The following is a 19,206-nucleotide window of genomic DNA, read 5'->3' on the forward strand; positions in this document are numbered from 1 at the left end:
AAAAATCAAATAATCATAATTTTATGACCCCACATTCATTATAAGACCCCATATGGGGTCACAAACCACAGTCTAAGAAGCTGGGATCTAGGCCAACCCATTATAGGAAAGAATCTCTTCTGTCACCCATTTGATAAGTATTCATGCATCCTTTGCTTCAAGACATCAAGGAAAAGGTAATTCATTTTCTGTCAAAGCAGCAGTCACGGTATTTTTGAATGTTATTCATGATTGGGGAGTTTTTCTCTCATATAAAGCCCTAATTTGTTTCTGAAACTGGGGCCAAACATAACTCTAATTATTTCTCTACCTGACATCCCTTTCAGATGCTTGAAGGAAGCTATAATGTCACCTACCAAACCTTCTCTTCACTTGGCTAAACATATCCAGTTCATTCAGTCCTAATATGAAATGGATAGTGTAGCTTGGTAGATAGTTTTCAAGGATTGTGATACACAAAAAAATGCATTGTCTATAGCCAACCTGATAGTGAACCACTCCATATTTAGGTGAACTGGTCCTTAGGTAATAGGCATATTATATATATATATATATATATATATATATATATATATATATATATATATACACATACATAAAATGTCATACATGAGAAGATTGCATTTCATTACAATAAGAAATCAGGATCATTTCTACTATCAGATGAGGCATTGGGACAAAATTTTAGTGAAAGTTTCTTTAGAATATATCCCATAACTTGAAATTCAGACTTCATTGATAAATTAATCTTTCACATAAAGTACTTAATATATGTATACAGTATTATATATACTATAGATTCTTTTAAAAATGTTTTCAACATTGACTTTTATAATATTTTGATTTCTATTTTTTCTTCTTCCCTCCCTCCTCTGTCTCCTCCTCCCCAAGATGGCAATTAATCTGATAGAGGGTATAAATGTACAATCATATTAAATATATGTCCAGTTATATTCTGAAACAAATGAATCTTTTGAAACAACAAAATGGAAAGACCATGAGAAAGAAAAGACAACAAAAAATGAAAGTACTATGCTTTGATCTAAATGCAGATTCTTAATACTAGCACATTGGAGCTCTAGTTAGAATTCTAGAATTACTGTGCATAATGTAAATTGCATGTAGAGAAAGTACCAAGCATAATTTTTGCATGGTATAGGTTACAATACTTCAAGGGATATCTGATCCCATTGATATGGTTGTATTCTCCATTAGTGCCAGTCACAACCTATTCTTGACTTGTCATGATGTGATTATTATTCATGAATGCCATAGATTATTCACAGAAGAGTTACTCTGTAAATTTTCTAAGAATTTCTGTTTATTTTTACATATCTTGGAATATCCCCCGAACTAAGCAAACTTTTTTGAATAGGTCATGTATCTAAAGGAATAAACTTTTTATACAACTGGTTTTGACATTTGGAAGTCAATAATACTGACCCGTTATATTTTTAAAATAACAATTACTATTATTACTACTAGCAATAATGATGATGTATATAGTAATTATAAAGCTATGACATTTTGAAAAGTCATGGGAGAGATTTATGTTATAATAAGTCTTACTATTCTTATAGAGAAGTAAACAGGGCCTAGGGATTTTATGACTTGTCTAAAGATGTACAGGAAGTGAAGAACTAATATTTGAATGAGGGCCCAGTAACTCTGAATCCAACTAGATTTCCATTGTACTACTTGACAAAATACTCTGCTTTGTATAATAAATGTGTCTGAAAAGATTTATGTAAAGTAAACATTAGAAAACCAAGTACATTTTTTTCTAAACATGATATTATGCTTTCAAAGTTGCTTTGGCTTTATTTTTCAATGACCATTGATAAGTGATATCTTACCCATTAGTTTTATTAGTCCTTTAGCCTCTCTAGTCAATGATTTATAATCTGATATTTAAAAATATAATAGGACACACTTATTTAAAGAGATGTTTCCTTTATCACATAACTTCTGTTTTAGAAATTCACAATTCACATCAGGAAGACATACTTGTAGAATAATAATAGATGGCTATCAATTCACCTTTATATAGCACCTAAAGTTTAAAGGAGTGGGAAAAGAAAACACTTTTTCTTACAATATTCATTTGCAGGAAACTGTATAATTATATCCATTTTCTAGATGAAATAACTACAGCATAGAGCAGGGGTTCTCAAACTATGGTCCTTGAGGACGTTTATGCAGCCCACCTGTTATGGCAAATGGGCTAAGGCGCAGAGATAGAATGTGAGCTGTTTTCTTTTTACTATAGTCCAGCCCTCCAACAGTCTGAGGGATAGTGAACTGGCCCCCTATTTAAAAAGTTTGAGGACCATTGGATAGAGTAAATAACTTGCTCAAGATGGTAGGATTTAATGGTAGGTGTTCCAACTCTTGGTCAAGAACTCTTTCAAATATTTAGTATAAATAAGAAGAAAATTTGTTCAAGAATTTGTTTTACTTGGCACAATTATTCTTCAGTGGTTGTTCAATGGTGATACAATACTCATAAATACTGGGCCTGAAAAAAAATGCATTGAATGCACAAAAATGAGAAATGTCACCATATTATTCCTAACCCAGGCAGAAGAGGAGCGAGATGACATGGAGAGAGTGAAACTGGACAATAAGCGAATTCTCTTCAACCTTTTGCCAGCTCATGTTGCACAACATTTTCTTATGTCCAATCCCAGGAACATGGTAAGAAATGAGTACTTAGTTGGATATATATCAAAAAATTCTAACACAAATGATGCAGACAACATAGATAACACCATTCTGGGCCATGTAGTGTAGAATCCTAAAATCAAACTTAGACTACTCATGATTACAATTTGGATTGACCTAAGGGAAGCCAAACTGAAAAAAAAAAAAATTAAAAACCACTAATTGTCCATGGAACAGAGAATGAAATCATTTTTCCTGGACTTCTAGATTAGAGGGTTTTGAACTTTCTCAGATATAGTTGGAGTTTTGGCTATCTTGGTTTAGCTTTTTTTTTTTTTTTTTCCCCTTATAATGGAGAACTCAATTTGGAGGGTACTCCTGCTAGTATTTGAGTGAGGATCCAGTGGGGAAAGTATTTCTAGAAATGACTCTAATGTAAAATCCAAAGATATCAAAGAATTCAATTTAAAAAATTTTAAATTTAAAAAGTTTTTTTTTTAAGTTTTAAAGAATCTATTATATGCAAGCCATTATATTATCATAAATTGATCAAGTAAAATTCCTATAGGGATTTTAATTCCCACTAGGTATTCATTTTTTCTTCCTTCTGGCCCTGCCCTTAAGGTAGAATCAGATTCTGTCCACTTCCTAAAAGTTTCCACTGCTATCTGTGATGATTGTGATACAGGTAATGGTGACCTTAAAGATCATAATCCAAAAGATAATATTGGCAAGGATGGTAGTGATCATATATGTTTTCATAGATTCATGCATTTTACAATTCTCCTTGACATTTGACCCTTACAACAATCCTGATAATTCCTTTATGTGTAGTTTTGGGACTAGAAACTAACATTAAAAAAAGATACATAAATCTATTAAAAGAGAAGGTTTTTTTTTTTTTTTTTTTTTTTTTTTTTTGTTTTGTTTTTAAGAAATCACAGATTAAGAGATAGCTAGGTAGTATAGTAGATAAAGTACCAACTCTGGAGTCAGGAGGTCCTCAGTTCAAATCAGTCTCAGACATTTACTGATTATGTGATGGTGGGCAAATCACTTAACCTTGATTCCCTCTTATTCCTCCTCCCCCCCAAAAAAAGAAAATCACAACTTTAAAAATAAAATTAAAAAAAAAAATTTTGCTTTCCAACTTTATTTGGAATTTCCACATTTTAAAAAAATCTGTGGTATTATTTAATTTTAACAAGTTTTTATGTATATTACATATTTCCAATGACATATGCTTATTTATTAATGCTAAATGCAATCCAAAGAAGCATATTTTTATCAAGCATCTGCTATGTGCAAAATGTTGTGCTGAATGCTAGGAATCCAAGGGCAAAAGCAAAACAAAATAAAAACAACTCCTACCCTCAGAAGGCATACAAACAAACTTCCTAAGAATATACAACATTTATTTGGATAAAGAGAGGATAAAATGGAGGTAAGAACAATTATTCCTGGGATAATCCAGAGACTTCCTAAAGGAGATGACAGCTGAGCTGGTCATCTAAGGATTCATTCAGCAAACACATATTCACTACTCACTGTATACTTTAGATGTTATGCTAAATCACAGTTTCTTAACTTTCCTATGACTAATGATTGTCATAGAAAGGCATCTTGGTCAAGACTTTTAAATTTGAATGGGCTAGTTCCAATGCTCTGACAAGGGGATAAATGATAGAAGAAAATAGAAGTGTAATAAAGGAAATAAGCCAAAGAAATATATCATTTTAGAAGTTAAGTGTTTCTGAATCAATACTGTGATTATTTTAAAACACTACCCAGATTGACAAGTTAGAACAAAAAGGTACATATTAAGTCCTAGATTCACATTTGACTCATTTGAGCTTTGTGCATTTTTAAATGCTAATATTGAATCCAACAGCACTGTCATATACATACACATACACATATACACCTCACAAAATGTGTGTGTATTATGTGTGTATATATGCACATATATACATATAAATACATATGTGTATAAGTTCACGGACATACACACTAGTAGGCCCATCCTTATAGAAGCTATGCTACCTATTGTAATGCCCATTTATTTGTTATGCAAGCTTGTAACGTTCTGACGTCTCTCAGTTGTAATCCTTCTCTGGGAGGAGATTTCTTTTCTGTATAATCTTTTCCTCTAGGAGCAGGTTTCTTGGGAGGCTTCTGGAGCCTCCAGCCAGTGTCTTCTTCCTGAATCCTGGCTCTGAATCTCCTCCAGCTCTTGTCCTTCCCCAGTCCAGACTGCTCTCCAGGCTCAATGTTCCTCCCAGAGAATTGGCGTGGGATCATACAAGGGCTTCTGGGAAGAACCACTTCAACCAATGAGCTTGCTCCTCCTAGAATTCCTAAGGTGTAAACCCCCTTTAAAGGCCCAAACCAAAGGTCTGAGCCAGAGAACTGTCAAGTCAACCTGAATTCTCACCTTGTCACTGTCCAGACAACCTGAGTTCTCACCTGGTAATCCTAACACAAGCTAAATCATGATTCTAAAATTACAGGACCTTTATTACCAGTCCTATTCACAAGTGGGCGTGATGTTTGCTTCCATCCCAAATTTCAATGATTTCTACATTGAACTGGACGGCAATAACATGGGAGTGGAGTGTTTGCGTCTCTTAAATGAAATTATTGCTGATTTTGATGAGGTAATGTCTCTGTTTTCAATCATTTGGATATTGTGGATTCTATGGAATAAGTTTTATTGGAGAGAGGGGAAGTCTAGGTTTCTATAATAATGCACTGAATCACTTTCTCAATTGACTATGTAACTTCTTTTCATGTTTAATCCTGCATGTAATCCAACCACATACCCAGGTTTCAACTGATGAAATGGGAATGAAAACTCCAAATGCGAAAGAAATGTAGTGTTAAGTAGTTACACAGATCCCCAGCATTTTAGATTCAAAAAGAGATCACCATTTTGAATGAAGCATTCCTTTTTGAAATGGCTTAGGGCTTCTAATTCATTCTGATATAGGAACAAAAGGGGTACCAGAAGAGAAGTGCTCATTCAATCCAAAATCTTCATTTTAAAGATGAGAAAACTAAGCCTAGAGGTGAGAAGCATAGAGATGTCAGAGATATCTGATTCCAAAACTATCCCTCTTTCCCCCCATACCATTCTCTCTGAACAATAAGGACACTACCTTTCCTCAAGCTTTTACTATCACAAATAATGATTATTTATGAGGAATTTATTTCTGACAGCATTGACCACCCTGTGTTTGATCAGGCTGAAGTTATTCTATCTCTTCCATTGTGGTCAGCATAAAAGAATGCTGAATTTAGAGGTAGGAGATCTGAGTTTAAAACTCAGCTATGCTATTTATCTGCATTGCTTCAAGCAGAAGTTATCCCATTGGACCTTAAGTTTTCTCATCTGTAAAGTAATAAGGTTATACAAAATAACCTTGAAGATCCCTGTGAGTTCTAAATCTGTCATTTCAGGAACCTTTCTTTCTCCTGGACTCTTAACTAACCATTCACTTAATCCCTCACTAGTTTTCTCTTGATGTTGTTGATTAACTTGTAGCTATCTTAAGACCTTTGCTTAGCATTATCTCAGCAGTCAATTCTGAGATTGTGGGAAGCAGATAGGGGTAATTTCCATAATGATAGGATTTTTTTAATGATGGGGGAGTAGAGAAAAATGTTAATAGTTTCTTCTTTAATATAGAATATCTTTACTGCTTTCCCTTGTCAAATTTTCAGAATCAGTATTCTCTTCCAGTTCCCTCCTACAGCTGCCATCAGATTCTAATTTCAGATTCCTTTTCAAATTTGACAGTCATTTTTTTCAGAATATATTTTTCAAAACCAGGATCAGGAAATACCCTGATTTTTCCTTTACTTTTCCTAAGTCCACAAATTTTTAGTCCCAAACTATTTTTAAACAGTCATAGAAGCACAAGGAGAAGATGCATATCCTTCTCTTCTCAATCTCCTTTCCTAACAATATCAACTATAGTGCATAATATCAGCTATAACAATAAATCTCTGAGATCTCTGTTCTGTCGGCTGTTTGAAAAAAAAATCATTGTGATCATATTTTTCGAGTTCATATACTAAGCCCATTTTAATTCCTCTAATCCTTCAGAAGTCATAAATTGATAGACCTTTCTACTAAAATTTGATTTTCATAATTTGTTTAATATACTATACTTTAGCACATGAGAACTGATAACTGGTATCTTTTCTAAAATGTTATGTAATATTTAACAGTTTTATGTTTTAAACAAAGCTCATGGACAAAGAATTTTATAAGGACCTAGAAAAAATCAAGACAATTGGAAGTACATATATGGCTGCAGTGGGATTGGTGCCGACCACAGGGACCAAGGTGAGCCTCAGAAAGCTTGCTCGTTATTGAAAAGGAATGTATACAGGTCTCTCATTTTGGATCCCACAAGATACACAGAAGAGCTAGATCTCGGACTGGACATGCTTGTTTTCTCAAGTGATAAACATTTTGTTACATGTAGTAGATTATTAATTAATACTTTATTAAAATCAATTCAGCTCAACAAACATTAAATATCAACTGTAAACAGAACCCAGCATTGGGTGCTAGGAATAAGACAACTTAGGTAAGAGATTTTTCTCTATCCTTTGTTTTCTATTATGATATAATAGTTTAGAAAAATGATGAGGCACAAATCATTCCATTTTTCTTCCTTCCTTTGTTTAAATGACTTAGAAGACAGATGATGTAATGGAAAGAGCTTTAGGCTTGAGGTCAAAAAGATCTGAGTTCATATTGCTACTTCAGATACTTAATAGCTATATGACCTTAGGCAAGTCAGTTTTGTTCAGTCTCAGTTTTCTCATAAGTAAAATGGGAATAATAATAGCATCTACCCCTCAGGGTTGCTATAAGGATCAAATGAAATCATATATGTAAAGGACTTTGCAAATCTTAAACCATTTTTCAAATGCTAAGTACTATATGAATGCTAGACATTATTTTTCCTTTCATATATTGAATTGTTATTTGTTTCCTCAAATCCCTTGACTTTTGCATCAGTATCCTTTCAGACAAATAAGCTGATTGCCCTTTGAACTATGACCCCCAAAATGCACAATATCAGATCACAGAATCATGGTGCTGCCAGAGTGATGGGTACTAGAGTATATTTGCTTTGTGTGCTTTTGAGTTGACGGTGGCAAATGAGTGCAGGTGAGTTCAGAATTAAAAACACTTGTTTGAAAATTTTATCAGGATGTGCTGAGGACGCAATGTATATTTACATAACACAAGTAGATTGCAACAGTCTAAATTCCGTTCTTTGGCCACCCATCTGATTTCTATATATTCAACAATCATCCAAATAGTTCAATTCCTCTATTTTAACTGCAACCAAAGTTAAAAATTAATGTTAGTAATCAGTGAAAAACAGAATACCTTCTAGTTTACCCCACTCCCCCACACACACACACACAGTGGGATGGGAAAAGGGAAAGATACATTTACCAGTATACTTTTTGCAAAGCTCTTTTTTATATGAAAAAAAATAGAGGTATTAAAATCTTGACAAAATCATTACAAACCAAAAGGTAGAAACTATGAAAATTATAACTAACATTTACAATTTGTAAATATTATTATCTCATTTGATTCTTAAAGCAAGCTTGTGAGGGCCATACTAAAGATATTGTTTTCTCCATTTTGCTGATGATGAAACTCAAACTCAGAGAAATAAAATGAGCTGACCAATATTCCATGAAAAGGAGAGAGGAATAAGATTCAAATCCAGGTCCTGCCTAATACCAGTACATCTTTCTTTTGATGTTAAATTTTTATACTTCTAATTCAAACTCTTTACAGACTTACATAATAATAATTCAAATAAATTAAAAAATCAGAGGTCTAAATAATTTTAATCTGAAACTATCAAAATATCTTCTAAAAATCAGATAACTGATACTGGCAAAAGTAGATTGGGGAGGGTTGACTTCTCAAGCTGATTGAGTTTTTTTATTCCCTCTATTTAAGAGAGACAGAATTAGGTTATGATCATGATGCTTCAGGCGTGGCTGGTCTTTGACCTAACTATTGTGATTGAGGCCAAAACAAGCTTTATGCTATTTACTTTTATCCCTGACCCCCTGCCTAAAGCTATAGTTTATACACAATACACCTTCCAGCTCTCAACACAGAGAGAAGAAAATCTGAACATCTGTTTTCAGGGAAAAGGCTGAGAGTACAGTGCTGGAATTTTCTCTGGTGAAATCCGGGCTTAAGGAGTCATTCTAATACCCATGTATCTGCCTACAAAGATTTCTGAGTAAGTTGGTGGCTATCTAAAGTACTCAGTCACAATTCCATATGACCTCCTTTAATACATTATTTATTTACACTTTGTATTTAATACACCTTGTAAAGGTGAAGAGATCATAGGACTGAGAAATGGAAGGGACTTTAAAAATCCAGTCTATCCTTTTGTTTTGCATATAAAGAAGCAAAGGTGCATGGAATTTATGGCTTGTACAAGTTCACATGGGTACAAAGTGGCAGAACTGGGGTGATTTAAGGAGACCTGAAGTTCAAACCCAAAACATTTATTTGGGTTCAGGTCATTGTAGTGAACAAACATTTTGACTTTGCCATATTATTTCTTCAGGGAGAGTTGACTGTGGGAATAGAGAGAAGGTCAAATAAAATGAGTGTAACAGAAGGAGAATGTATGGAATTCTTCAGATTATTATAACACAATGGAGAAAGTTGATTTCTCTTGCACATGATAGTTTCACCCCTATTGACTGTAGCAAAACTCAAAGAATATAGAGTATTAGATCCAAATATTAGTAGAAATCCACATTTAAAAAAAAAAAAGGAAAGAAATTAAAAAAAAAAAAAAAAGAAATCCACATAAAAAATTTGTAGTAAAAGAATAATTTCATTTTAAGGATTTCCTCCTATACTGGATATTAATAATGTTTCTTATTTTAATGGAGTTATATTTACATTTTTAAAATTGATATTATTGCAATTTTAAATTTTTGCTTTAGAAAAATACTTAAGCACTTAGCTGCATGCACACACACACACACACACACATACACACACACACACACACCCCAAACCCAAACAACTTACTTTGCTGACTTGATTAAATGAATAACAAAAACAAATGTCTTATGTAAGCCAAGGTCATACATTCAGGTCATCAGCTAAAAAGCAGTGAAAGTCATTCCAAGATGGTAAATGACCTTTTCTATAATTTAGTTTTATTCAGTGGAAAGGAGAAATAGGTTTTTTGTTTGTTTGTTTTTACTTTCTACAAAAGAATTAGAAGAGCTACTATGAGTTTGAATCTTTGTTAAAAATTTAGAGTCCCATTGACTCAATGTATTTTTTAATTTACTTTGACTGACACTATGAGCCCAAGCTAGGAAAAAAAAAAAAAAAGAAGAAGAAAAAACTACATAAAGAGCTAGTAAAAGAATAATAACAACTGATATCTATATTGTCCCTTGAGATTTACAAAACACTTTATGAATTTCTATATAAATTTGATTTTTGTAATAGTAAAGGAGGACAAGAAGAACTATTATTATTCCCACTTAATAGATGAGTAAACTAAGTTTCAGGGTAGGTAAGTACTTGCCTATTATTCAAAGGAAAAAATGTAGGCTCATAGTTTTCCCAACTCCAAGTCCAGTGCTTTTTTTTTTAAAGATATGATATTACTCTAATAGCTACATCAACTAACATTTACATAGAACTTTTAGGCTCTTGAGGAGCTTTCTTCACAACAAATCTGTAAAATATGTAATACAATAAAGAATTTTTTCAGATCCTTACTGAGGCGGGTGAAATAAAATCTCACTGTAAAGTATAGGTGTGAAAAAGTTCAGAGAACCACATGAGCTGTCTGCCATTTGACTCAGAGTATTCTATGTTCAACCATTTATTTCTCAGGATATGAATAGAATATGAATTCTGAACCTCATTGGTAATTCACAGATTAGTTGCTAATCAACAAACAAAATGTTTGCATGGTTGACTAGCTAGCTTTCTCATATCAAGAGCAATTGTAAAAATATGATTATTTTGTACCTAGGCCAAGAAATCAATTTATTCACATCTGAGCACATTAGCTGATTTTGCAATAGAGATGTTCGATGTTCTTGATGAAATCAACTATCAATCTTACAATGACTTTGTCCTCCGTGTTGGTAAGTTGGTAAGATCCTAAAGCAAATGAAATATGTTGAACTATATTTCTTTTTTCTAAATCTGATAGTCATCAAAGAATTGAGAGTATCATGTAATTCTAAATTAATACCATATTTATAAAAGAATGTGTTTGGAATTTGTTAAAATATGGGAGAGGGACTATAAAAAATGGAATCCTGAATAGAAAAGTATTTCAGAGGTAATCTAGTAAAAATCGTTACATAGTATGATATTCTCTCCAACAAAATTCCTGACAAATATTTCAAATACCTGCAGTAAGAAGGAATTACCTATCACCCCATTTTTCTTTTTGGATATATCTAATTGTTCTTACTGTAATAGAATTTGCTATTCTCTGGGATCTTAGAGATCAGAAGTCCAATTGTCCAAGCTGGTTCAATCTCTGTCAAACTTGAGTCCTAGAGACATGATTTGTTGAAGGTCAAAGAGATAGTGATTAGTAGCATATTCAGTCTTACTACTCACATTCTTCAATTCCAGATCCAAGGTCCTCTTTGTTATACCATGGAAATTCTCATTATGAGAAACAGGTTGAATAAAAGTCTTGTTATGCTGATCAGCATAACAAGAATAACATTAATAGTATTTTAAATTAATAAATAATTTATAACAAGATTAGTTTTGTTCTCTTTTTAAGTGCAGGATTATAAAGTAAAACTTTTTTTTTTTTTTTTTCCCCAGGCATTAATGTAGGCCCAGTAGTGGCCGGTGTTATTGGTGCCAGAAGACCTCAATATGATATCTGGGGAAATACTGTAAATGTTGCCAGCCGAATGGATAGCACTGGAGTGCAGGGGAAAATTCAGGTTTGTTTATTCTAAAGAGTTTGAAATATGTTCTACAGTGTTGTTGAGTTTAAGGTATTTATTTTGAATTTTCAGTCACTAGTTGTATTTAAAATTTTTTACAACTGTAGGGATATTATCATTAGAAAAGAAAGCATATTTTAATTTGTTCATCTTTAATAGACTTTTAAAGTAAAATGATATGAATATACTCTTTCTAGAATAATTTCTTCTTTTTTTTTCCCTCTTCATTGCATAGCTTCAACATACTGCCAGATTGCTACTTATCCTTGTTTATTTGATCTCTCTCTCTGACTCTGTCTTTCTCTCTGTCTGTCTCTCTGCTGGTCTGTCTGTCTATCTGTCTGTCTGTCTGTCTGTCTCTCTCACACACACACACACACACATTATCCCAGTTAGGATGGGAACATCATCACTCCTCACCTCACAATGAGTAATAGAATAATATCTTTCTAAGTCCTGTGTCTTTGAAGTAGCCATTATAAGACAGACTGCCATGGGAGATTAAGAAAAAAAAAAAAATTACATGATAATTTTATTTATATTTAAAAGGCATAACAATTTATATGTACTAAACTTGTAGTTTCATGTGCAATCATCTTTTTTTTCAAAGAAATTCTATTTTGTGGAAATGCTGTTTTTATTTCATAAATTAAAAACAAAAAAAGTTTTTAAAAAATAAAAACTGTACTAATCTATTGTAGGTAACAAAGAGTTTCTTAACTTAAAAAAAATGTTGACTTTCTAAACATAATTAATTACCTATATTTTAGTATTAGAAATCTTTCCTCATACATTTTTGTCAACTTATGTCAAGTAATTGCTATTGTTTATAGCATTATAATTCATGTAGCAAAAAATGATGTTCTTACACTATGTTTGCCTTGTTTTGCATTTGTACACTTTTGATTTAACAAGAACTTTGAAGAAGCAAATGTTATAAAATCATTTAACCTGATTTTCCATTCTAGTTTTATAAGCTATAATTACTTCTGGCTTTCTCTCACCTTTAATATCCTCCACACCTCCATCCTTTATCCCAATCCCAACTTAGTGCCAAGAATGTTTTGCCTTCATTCTTTTCCCAGCTTTCATTATAAATCTATGGGGCATTCACCCAGAAGTTTTTGATTTTCAAATTGTTCCTTAAAGGATCAGGGTAGAGTTTTTTGGTGGTGTTGTTGTTTGTTTTTTTCCCCCTATAAGACAGACCTATAGCTTTCCTGGGATGAAAGAGACTATTATTGAACATTTTGAGTTTTTTGATTCTCCAAGGAAATTACTATATTGTTTAACTTAGATTTAGTGTCTCCTTCAATGAGTTATTTTGTAGAACTAAGCACTATATAGTTGTGAGTAGGTATGAATATGGGAATACGCAAAAGGTCTATAATTTTACCAACATGGGGGAACTCTCAATATGAAAAATTTTTCTGATAATACCAATCTTGTGTCTGTGACTTAGAATATGAATCCTAGGGAATTGCCTAATATCTATAAAAATCAAGTGAGTTTTCAGGCATCTGGGCTCACTGTGCTCAGTGGCTAGAACACTGGGCCTGCAGACAGATAGACCTGAGTGCATATATGGCCTCAGATACTTTTTAGCTACATGATCCCAAGCAATTTACTTAACCTCTTTCTGCCTAAGTTTCCTCAAATGTAAAATGGAGATAAAAGCATCTATCTCCCAGGATTGTTGGGAGGGACAAATGAAAAATATATGTAAATGTTTGGCATATAATAAATAGCATATAAATGTTAATAAGGATTTCTTCTTTCTTCCTTTTCCTCCTCCTCTTTTTCCTTCTCCTTTTTTTCTGCCATTTAGCTTCCGATATTATGATTCTTACCAAAGAAATAACCTCCTCCAATGCCTACTTTTAATGTTGTTGAAGTAACCCATATTCTTGATAGTTGTTTTTTGTTTTAATTTTTTAAATTTAAATTTTAATTGTAGTTCCAAATTCTTTCTCCCTCAGTTTCTCTCCCACATACTGAGAAGGTAAAAAAAAAAAAAAAAAAAAAAAAGCTATGTCCATTATACATATGAAGCTTTGCAAAACATTTCCAACTTAGCCATGTTTTGAAAAAATAAAAGCAGGAAAAAAAACTTGGAGTAGGAAACATGTTTCAATATGCACTCTGAGTCCATCAATTTTCTATCTAGAGATAGATAGCATTTTACAGCAAGAGTCCTTTCGAGATCTTTGTGGTGGATCTTTGTGTTGATCAGAGTTACTAGTTGATTGTAATGTCTGTTTTGAGAAAGCATAAGTTCTGAGATATCTTTCCAGAGTAGAAAAACTTCATGTGGGTCCAGAAATGGAATGTCATTTGAAAACCAACCTAAATAATTTTAAGAAATTCCTCAATTGGATGCAATGCATTTCTGGCCTTGGCAATCCCCAAAAGCCATCTAGTAAGGCATAAATGTATTGTAATCTGCATTATTTGAGGGAGTATTCCTACATCCATGACATGTTATTATAATGTGGTAAAATGGTTCCCATTTAAAGTGGGAACATATTTGAGGTAGTTAAGTAGCACGGTGGATAAAGCACTGGACCCATACTCAAAAGGACCTGAATTCAAATCCAACCTCAGATTTAGACACTTAGCTAAGTGACTCTGAGTAAGTCATGTAAACTCTGCTTTAGTTTCCTCAATTATAAAGTAGGTTGGTTTCCTTTTTCCTTTAGATCATGACCAAATATTTGTCCTCCTGGATACTGGCATATATATTGGTCAGCACTTTGAATAGGACTTCCTTGTCTTAATGACTCATTTTGATGGGCAAATCCTGCTGAGAAAAAAAAAAAAAAAAGGAATCATGATTGTGACTCAGCCTCTTCTTACTTCCAATTGACTTCATAGTTGCTCATTCTCTGATCAGACAATATGTAGAGGTGACTCAAATTTTGCTATTATTGGAGTAACCAGCACATATTTTTTTATCCCATTGGCCCTTAGATCTTAAGATAAATATTCCCATTTGTTCTCAATAGAAAATATGTGGAACTTTGAAAAACTTTTCTCTACTTGCAATAAACAAATAATTATACTTTTATGTTCTCTATTAGTTACTTCTAAACATTTATAATTCTCTCTTTATCCCCTTCTTATAATCCTAGTTCAAAAGTTAAACATGTCTATGAGGAAATGGTGTGTGGTAGTTGTAGGGATGTTGCATATAATACAAATAACATTTAAATGATGAGCTGTCTCACAACTATATGTATATCACTGTCATTATCTCAGATTTGAACTATGCGATTCCAAGGGTACAGCACAGATTAAGATTAAGAGCTCTCTCCATTTCTACCTTAGTCCATGAGTCCTAGACCCCCTAATCTTTTTTTTTTTTTTTTTTTTAGTTATAGTTCTTCTAATTGATTAATTTTTATTTTAACTTCCAGTCAGGTTCCAGTGTTTCTCTCCCTTTCCCCATTCTGATACTGTTTAAAGTTAAAGTCTGTCTCTATTGGTGTGTAGGTGAAACTAATGCCATTTATTTCCTTCCCCTATCAATTCATCCAGTTTCCTTAGCTCTACCTTTTGGAAATCCTTCTCCCCAGTTCTTCTTTCCTACCTTGCTATCTCCATTTAATTATATCTATTTCTCTTTTTTTCTTAGACTGTTCTTCTAAACTTCATTGCCTGATCCTGCTTGCCATATTTATTCCATCTTTATTTTGGGGATCAAAAAGTTCAGACTAATAGGAATCTTTGATATGATATAGTTTATGTTCTTATTCTGGAGATTAAAGTAGAGAAAAGTTAAATGAGTTCATTTAAAGTAACATATTTAGCAAAACAGAGAGCTGAGATTCAAACCCAGACTCTCTAATTCCAAATATCAATTCCCTACTACAAGCCATTCTCATGTTTCCTCTGCATACCTTCCCTACCCCACCACCTAGTTTTCTTTATTCTTGTCTTCTTCCCTTTTTTCAAGGGTAACCCATTGACTATCCCTTTAAAGTTATCATCATAGAAGACTTGTGGTTAAGTCACAATTATATGCAATGTGTAATGTGGTTGGGTCGCTGTTAAGCTGCAGTTACCATGGTTCACTGTTAGATGGTGCTCCATAGTAAATATTAGCTAAGCAGACCTTGATCCCTTTGGTTCCTTCAGGAAAATTTGAAAAAAATACAGATATTCTCACATCTTCTTAAGTGATCAGTCTTTAATAACAAGCAATGCAATGCTTAAATGAATTATGAATGAATACTGCTAAAATAAAAACAAGACATTATTTAAAATTAACAGACATTTGCACAATTAAGAGGTTTTTCTAATGCATTTTTATTTTCCTTCTGTCATTTGGATAAGACTTAACTTTCTTTTTATTCATGCTATTTTTACATGTTCTTATCTGGATTCAAAATATTTCACAATAGTCTGAAATTCAAAACAAAATAATGAAGAAATATGAGCAGTGCCAAATATAGCCATATGAGGTATCTGACATTGCAAGTTATATGTATTTACTTACTTAATTGCCCCACCTCATCCTTTCCCCCTTAATCATTTCACTCCAAAATATGGCATAGAAAGGATTATGCAAGTATCTAGTTGCTAATCCATTCATCACCTTCGAAATCCTTCATTGAAAAGCTACTCCAAAACCTATTCAAGGTTCAGTGACATTCTTAACCTTTGTTATAGTTCAAATGTTTCAAGAATAAGAATTCTAAAAAAAAAAAAAAAAAAAAAAAAAAAGTTTGAATTAGTTGTTAGTACAAGATCAGTATGGAATGCTTTGTCCCTAGGAGGCTAGGCTGACTGTCTTGATTCAATTTCTAGTTTCAGTTCAGATTTTAGTCATTTTCAATTCCCAATCTTTCTCTGAGTTGGGCTGAGTTTTTCTGAGTTATAAAGTAGTTTGAGAAATTTTCTTTTTTCTTTTTTGAAGGGTTAGCTCTAGGGTACTGATACTGGAAGCTTTTATTGGTCTGGATATCATTACAAATATATTGTGGATCCTCAACTTTAAAATGACCCATCAGTTCTGGAGAGCCATAGACTCTTCTGCTTCCTTAGGACAAAGACTCAATAAAGAGGGCAACTCAAACTTATGGAGCTTTTCCTAGAGTAATAAACTCATAACCCACTCATAGTTTTGGGGCTTTTTCAAATACTTGAAACTTATAATGCAACTTAAAAGTTTTCATGAAGACCTCTGTGACTTCCTGCCCATCATCTTTACCCTTACTCCTTTCCTTTAATGTACTAGAAAGATGTGGCCTTTTGAATTTAGAAAAATCACTGTTCTTTGGAGTTCTTTGGGAAAAATAAGTGGAGACATCTTCTTCCACATCACTACCCCTATGGTCACTCCCTCGGGCTTCCATTATACCTCTGCTATCTAGTTAATATAATTTCAAGTCTCTATCTTCTGTTTTCTCATTATGCCTGGAGGTTTTCTGGTTTTTCAAAGATTATGATCAAAGTATTTAAAATTCTGACATTGCATCTACTATTTCAGGAACAAATTCACTACATATGGCCATGGGGATAAAATTTTTTTTTCAACAAAAACAAGTCACAAAGATCTAATAAGGCATGGAAAGGCTGCCATCTGTCTTGATAAAGAGAGTTTGGTATTGAAATTCTAGATCCTTTGAAATATTGGAGTGTCCTTTATAAGTTTGCTTTTTTTGATCTGATGTACCTTAAGAATAAAATAACTGCTTGCTTCAACTTCTTTTGAACAAACCTACCTTGCTGGTGTCCCTTGAATCTGATGAAAGATCCAACTTGTTTTTAAATTCATCATACTACAAGGGTCCTTGCTGATGATTTATTTCCATTTGAAATGTTCTCCCTCATTTGGGTAAAATATTTGAATCATCATTCCTTCAGCTTGCCTTCTAAATTTAAGCTAACAAAAACACGGCTAATTTACCACTTTTTTCTCCCAATGTAACTTGTTTAGTTCAATCACTGATCTTCAATAGGACCAAATTCATTTCTGCTCTGATAGTACTCTTCTATTTAAAGCTTGACTGGAATTATTTGGAATACATTCTGATAAGCCTCAGTTGCTGCCTACTAGTTTTAACGTAAATATAGTATAATCAATTGCTCATTAACCTCAGCTATGCCTTGACCTCACAGGCTTAAGAGGCTAAAAATGATGATTTTTCCCCCCTAAGCAACACACATATAACCATAGTGAGAAAAGCACAATTTTTTTTTTTTTTTACCATATTTTCCTATTTTGTGTCTGCCTTCCTCAACGCTTCATAAACTGCATTCCTAAGTATCACATAACATCTTGCCCTACTAAAACAATTCTTTATTCCTCCCAAAAATAATGAATATGAAAATGAGACATCCTCAGCCTTGATATTCTTGTTTTCCCCATGGAACAGCCCACTCATAATGTGACAACACATCTTCGCATTGTAAAGGCAGCTGAAACCTACTTCTTCAATACTTCAAGAACTTGTGATGTTTTTAAGTGCTGGTATTCCCTCAACCAGAAGATGGCAGCTCCTCTACAACTTGCATGGTGATCTCTGAAAAATGTGATCAACTTGCTACCTTATCCCAGTGGTGAAGAGTATCTTCAAACTTAGCTAGCTCTCCCCCTCACCCCACCTTGATTCCTACCATGCTACTAAACACTTAAAATCCTATGTTTCCATTTTAGCAAACTTCGATCAATTACTTGAGCCAGATTTATCATTAGGGTATATAGTAAATTAAGGCAGTTGCTCTGATCTCTGAACTTTGATGGAGGACACTTTACTGCCATTAGTTAGGAAGGCAGTGACTGGGAGATATAGTTGGTGGAGAAGTAAAAAGCAGCTTCTTAAAATGATATTGTAAAAAAAAGTCAGGATCTTATGAAAGTAAAACCTCTTACTATTTATCACGTTAGCAAAAGATGACTGACCCTTTTTCCAATTAAATATCCCCAACCATCATCTTTTTCATAGTAACCTTGAAAGATTTCTGACCTCTTTTAAATAGGAAATCTTAACTTGTGGTTTAACCAGCAATGAAAGTAGGAATTTTAAATCATGGTTTCCATTGTAATTCTAATTAATTTTTGCATGTAAAAATGTTAACTTAGGAAGAAGTCTAGAAACTGCCAAAGTGGTCCATCACACACACACACAGAGTTAAGAATTCCTGCATTCAATGCTGAGCTTCATTGTCATATTGTCCTAATTTCATTTTCTTTAAAGTTTTGTCAATAAGACAACAAATTTGTCAATGTTAGTTAAAAAATAGTAACAAACTAAATATCACCCTGGGCCCCATCTAGTCTTTCACACTTAGAAATATCTTCCAACATTCTTACTTTTTCCCCCCAACATTTTTAATCACTTTTTAAGGATGGAGAATTCAAGTGGATGCTGACCAAAACATAAGAAACTCCAATTGATATTTCTAAAATAAATCTTCAAAATTTTATAAAATTAGCCTTAGAGATCAATAAATGTTCATGAATAATAGTAACAGTGTCTCCCCATTTACTATGCAATTTCCTCATCTGAAAAATAA

At 33.0% G+C, this 19,206-nt stretch overlaps 1 protein-coding gene across 2 annotated transcripts in view; it reads left to right on the plus strand.

Annotated features, from left to right (window-relative positions):
* Positions 1–19,206, plus strand: part of ADCY1 (adenylate cyclase 1) — a 359,348-nt gene that overhangs the window by 329,715 nt on the left and 10,427 nt on the right. Inside the window, exons 15-19 of one of the 2 annotated variants that reach the window (XM_074283571.1) lie at positions 2,581–2,697; positions 5,175–5,321; positions 6,917–7,015; positions 10,740–10,854; positions 11,558–11,682. In XM_074283571.1, coding sequence (XP_074139672.1) covers positions 2,581–2,697; positions 5,175–5,321; positions 6,917–7,015; positions 10,740–10,854; positions 11,558–11,682 — 603 coding nt within the window. Of the gene's footprint in view, positions 1–2,580; positions 2,698–5,174; positions 5,322–6,897; positions 7,016–10,739; positions 10,855–11,557; positions 11,683–19,206 lie in introns of those variants that run through there. The other variant, XR_012484928.1, reaches the window with a different exon arrangement.

The sequence above is a fragment of the Sminthopsis crassicaudata genome, chromosome 1 (assembly GCF_048593235.1).
Source record: "Sminthopsis crassicaudata isolate SCR6 chromosome 1, ASM4859323v1, whole genome shotgun sequence".
NCBI lineage: Eukaryota > Metazoa > Chordata > Mammalia > Dasyuromorphia > Dasyuridae > Sminthopsis > Sminthopsis crassicaudata.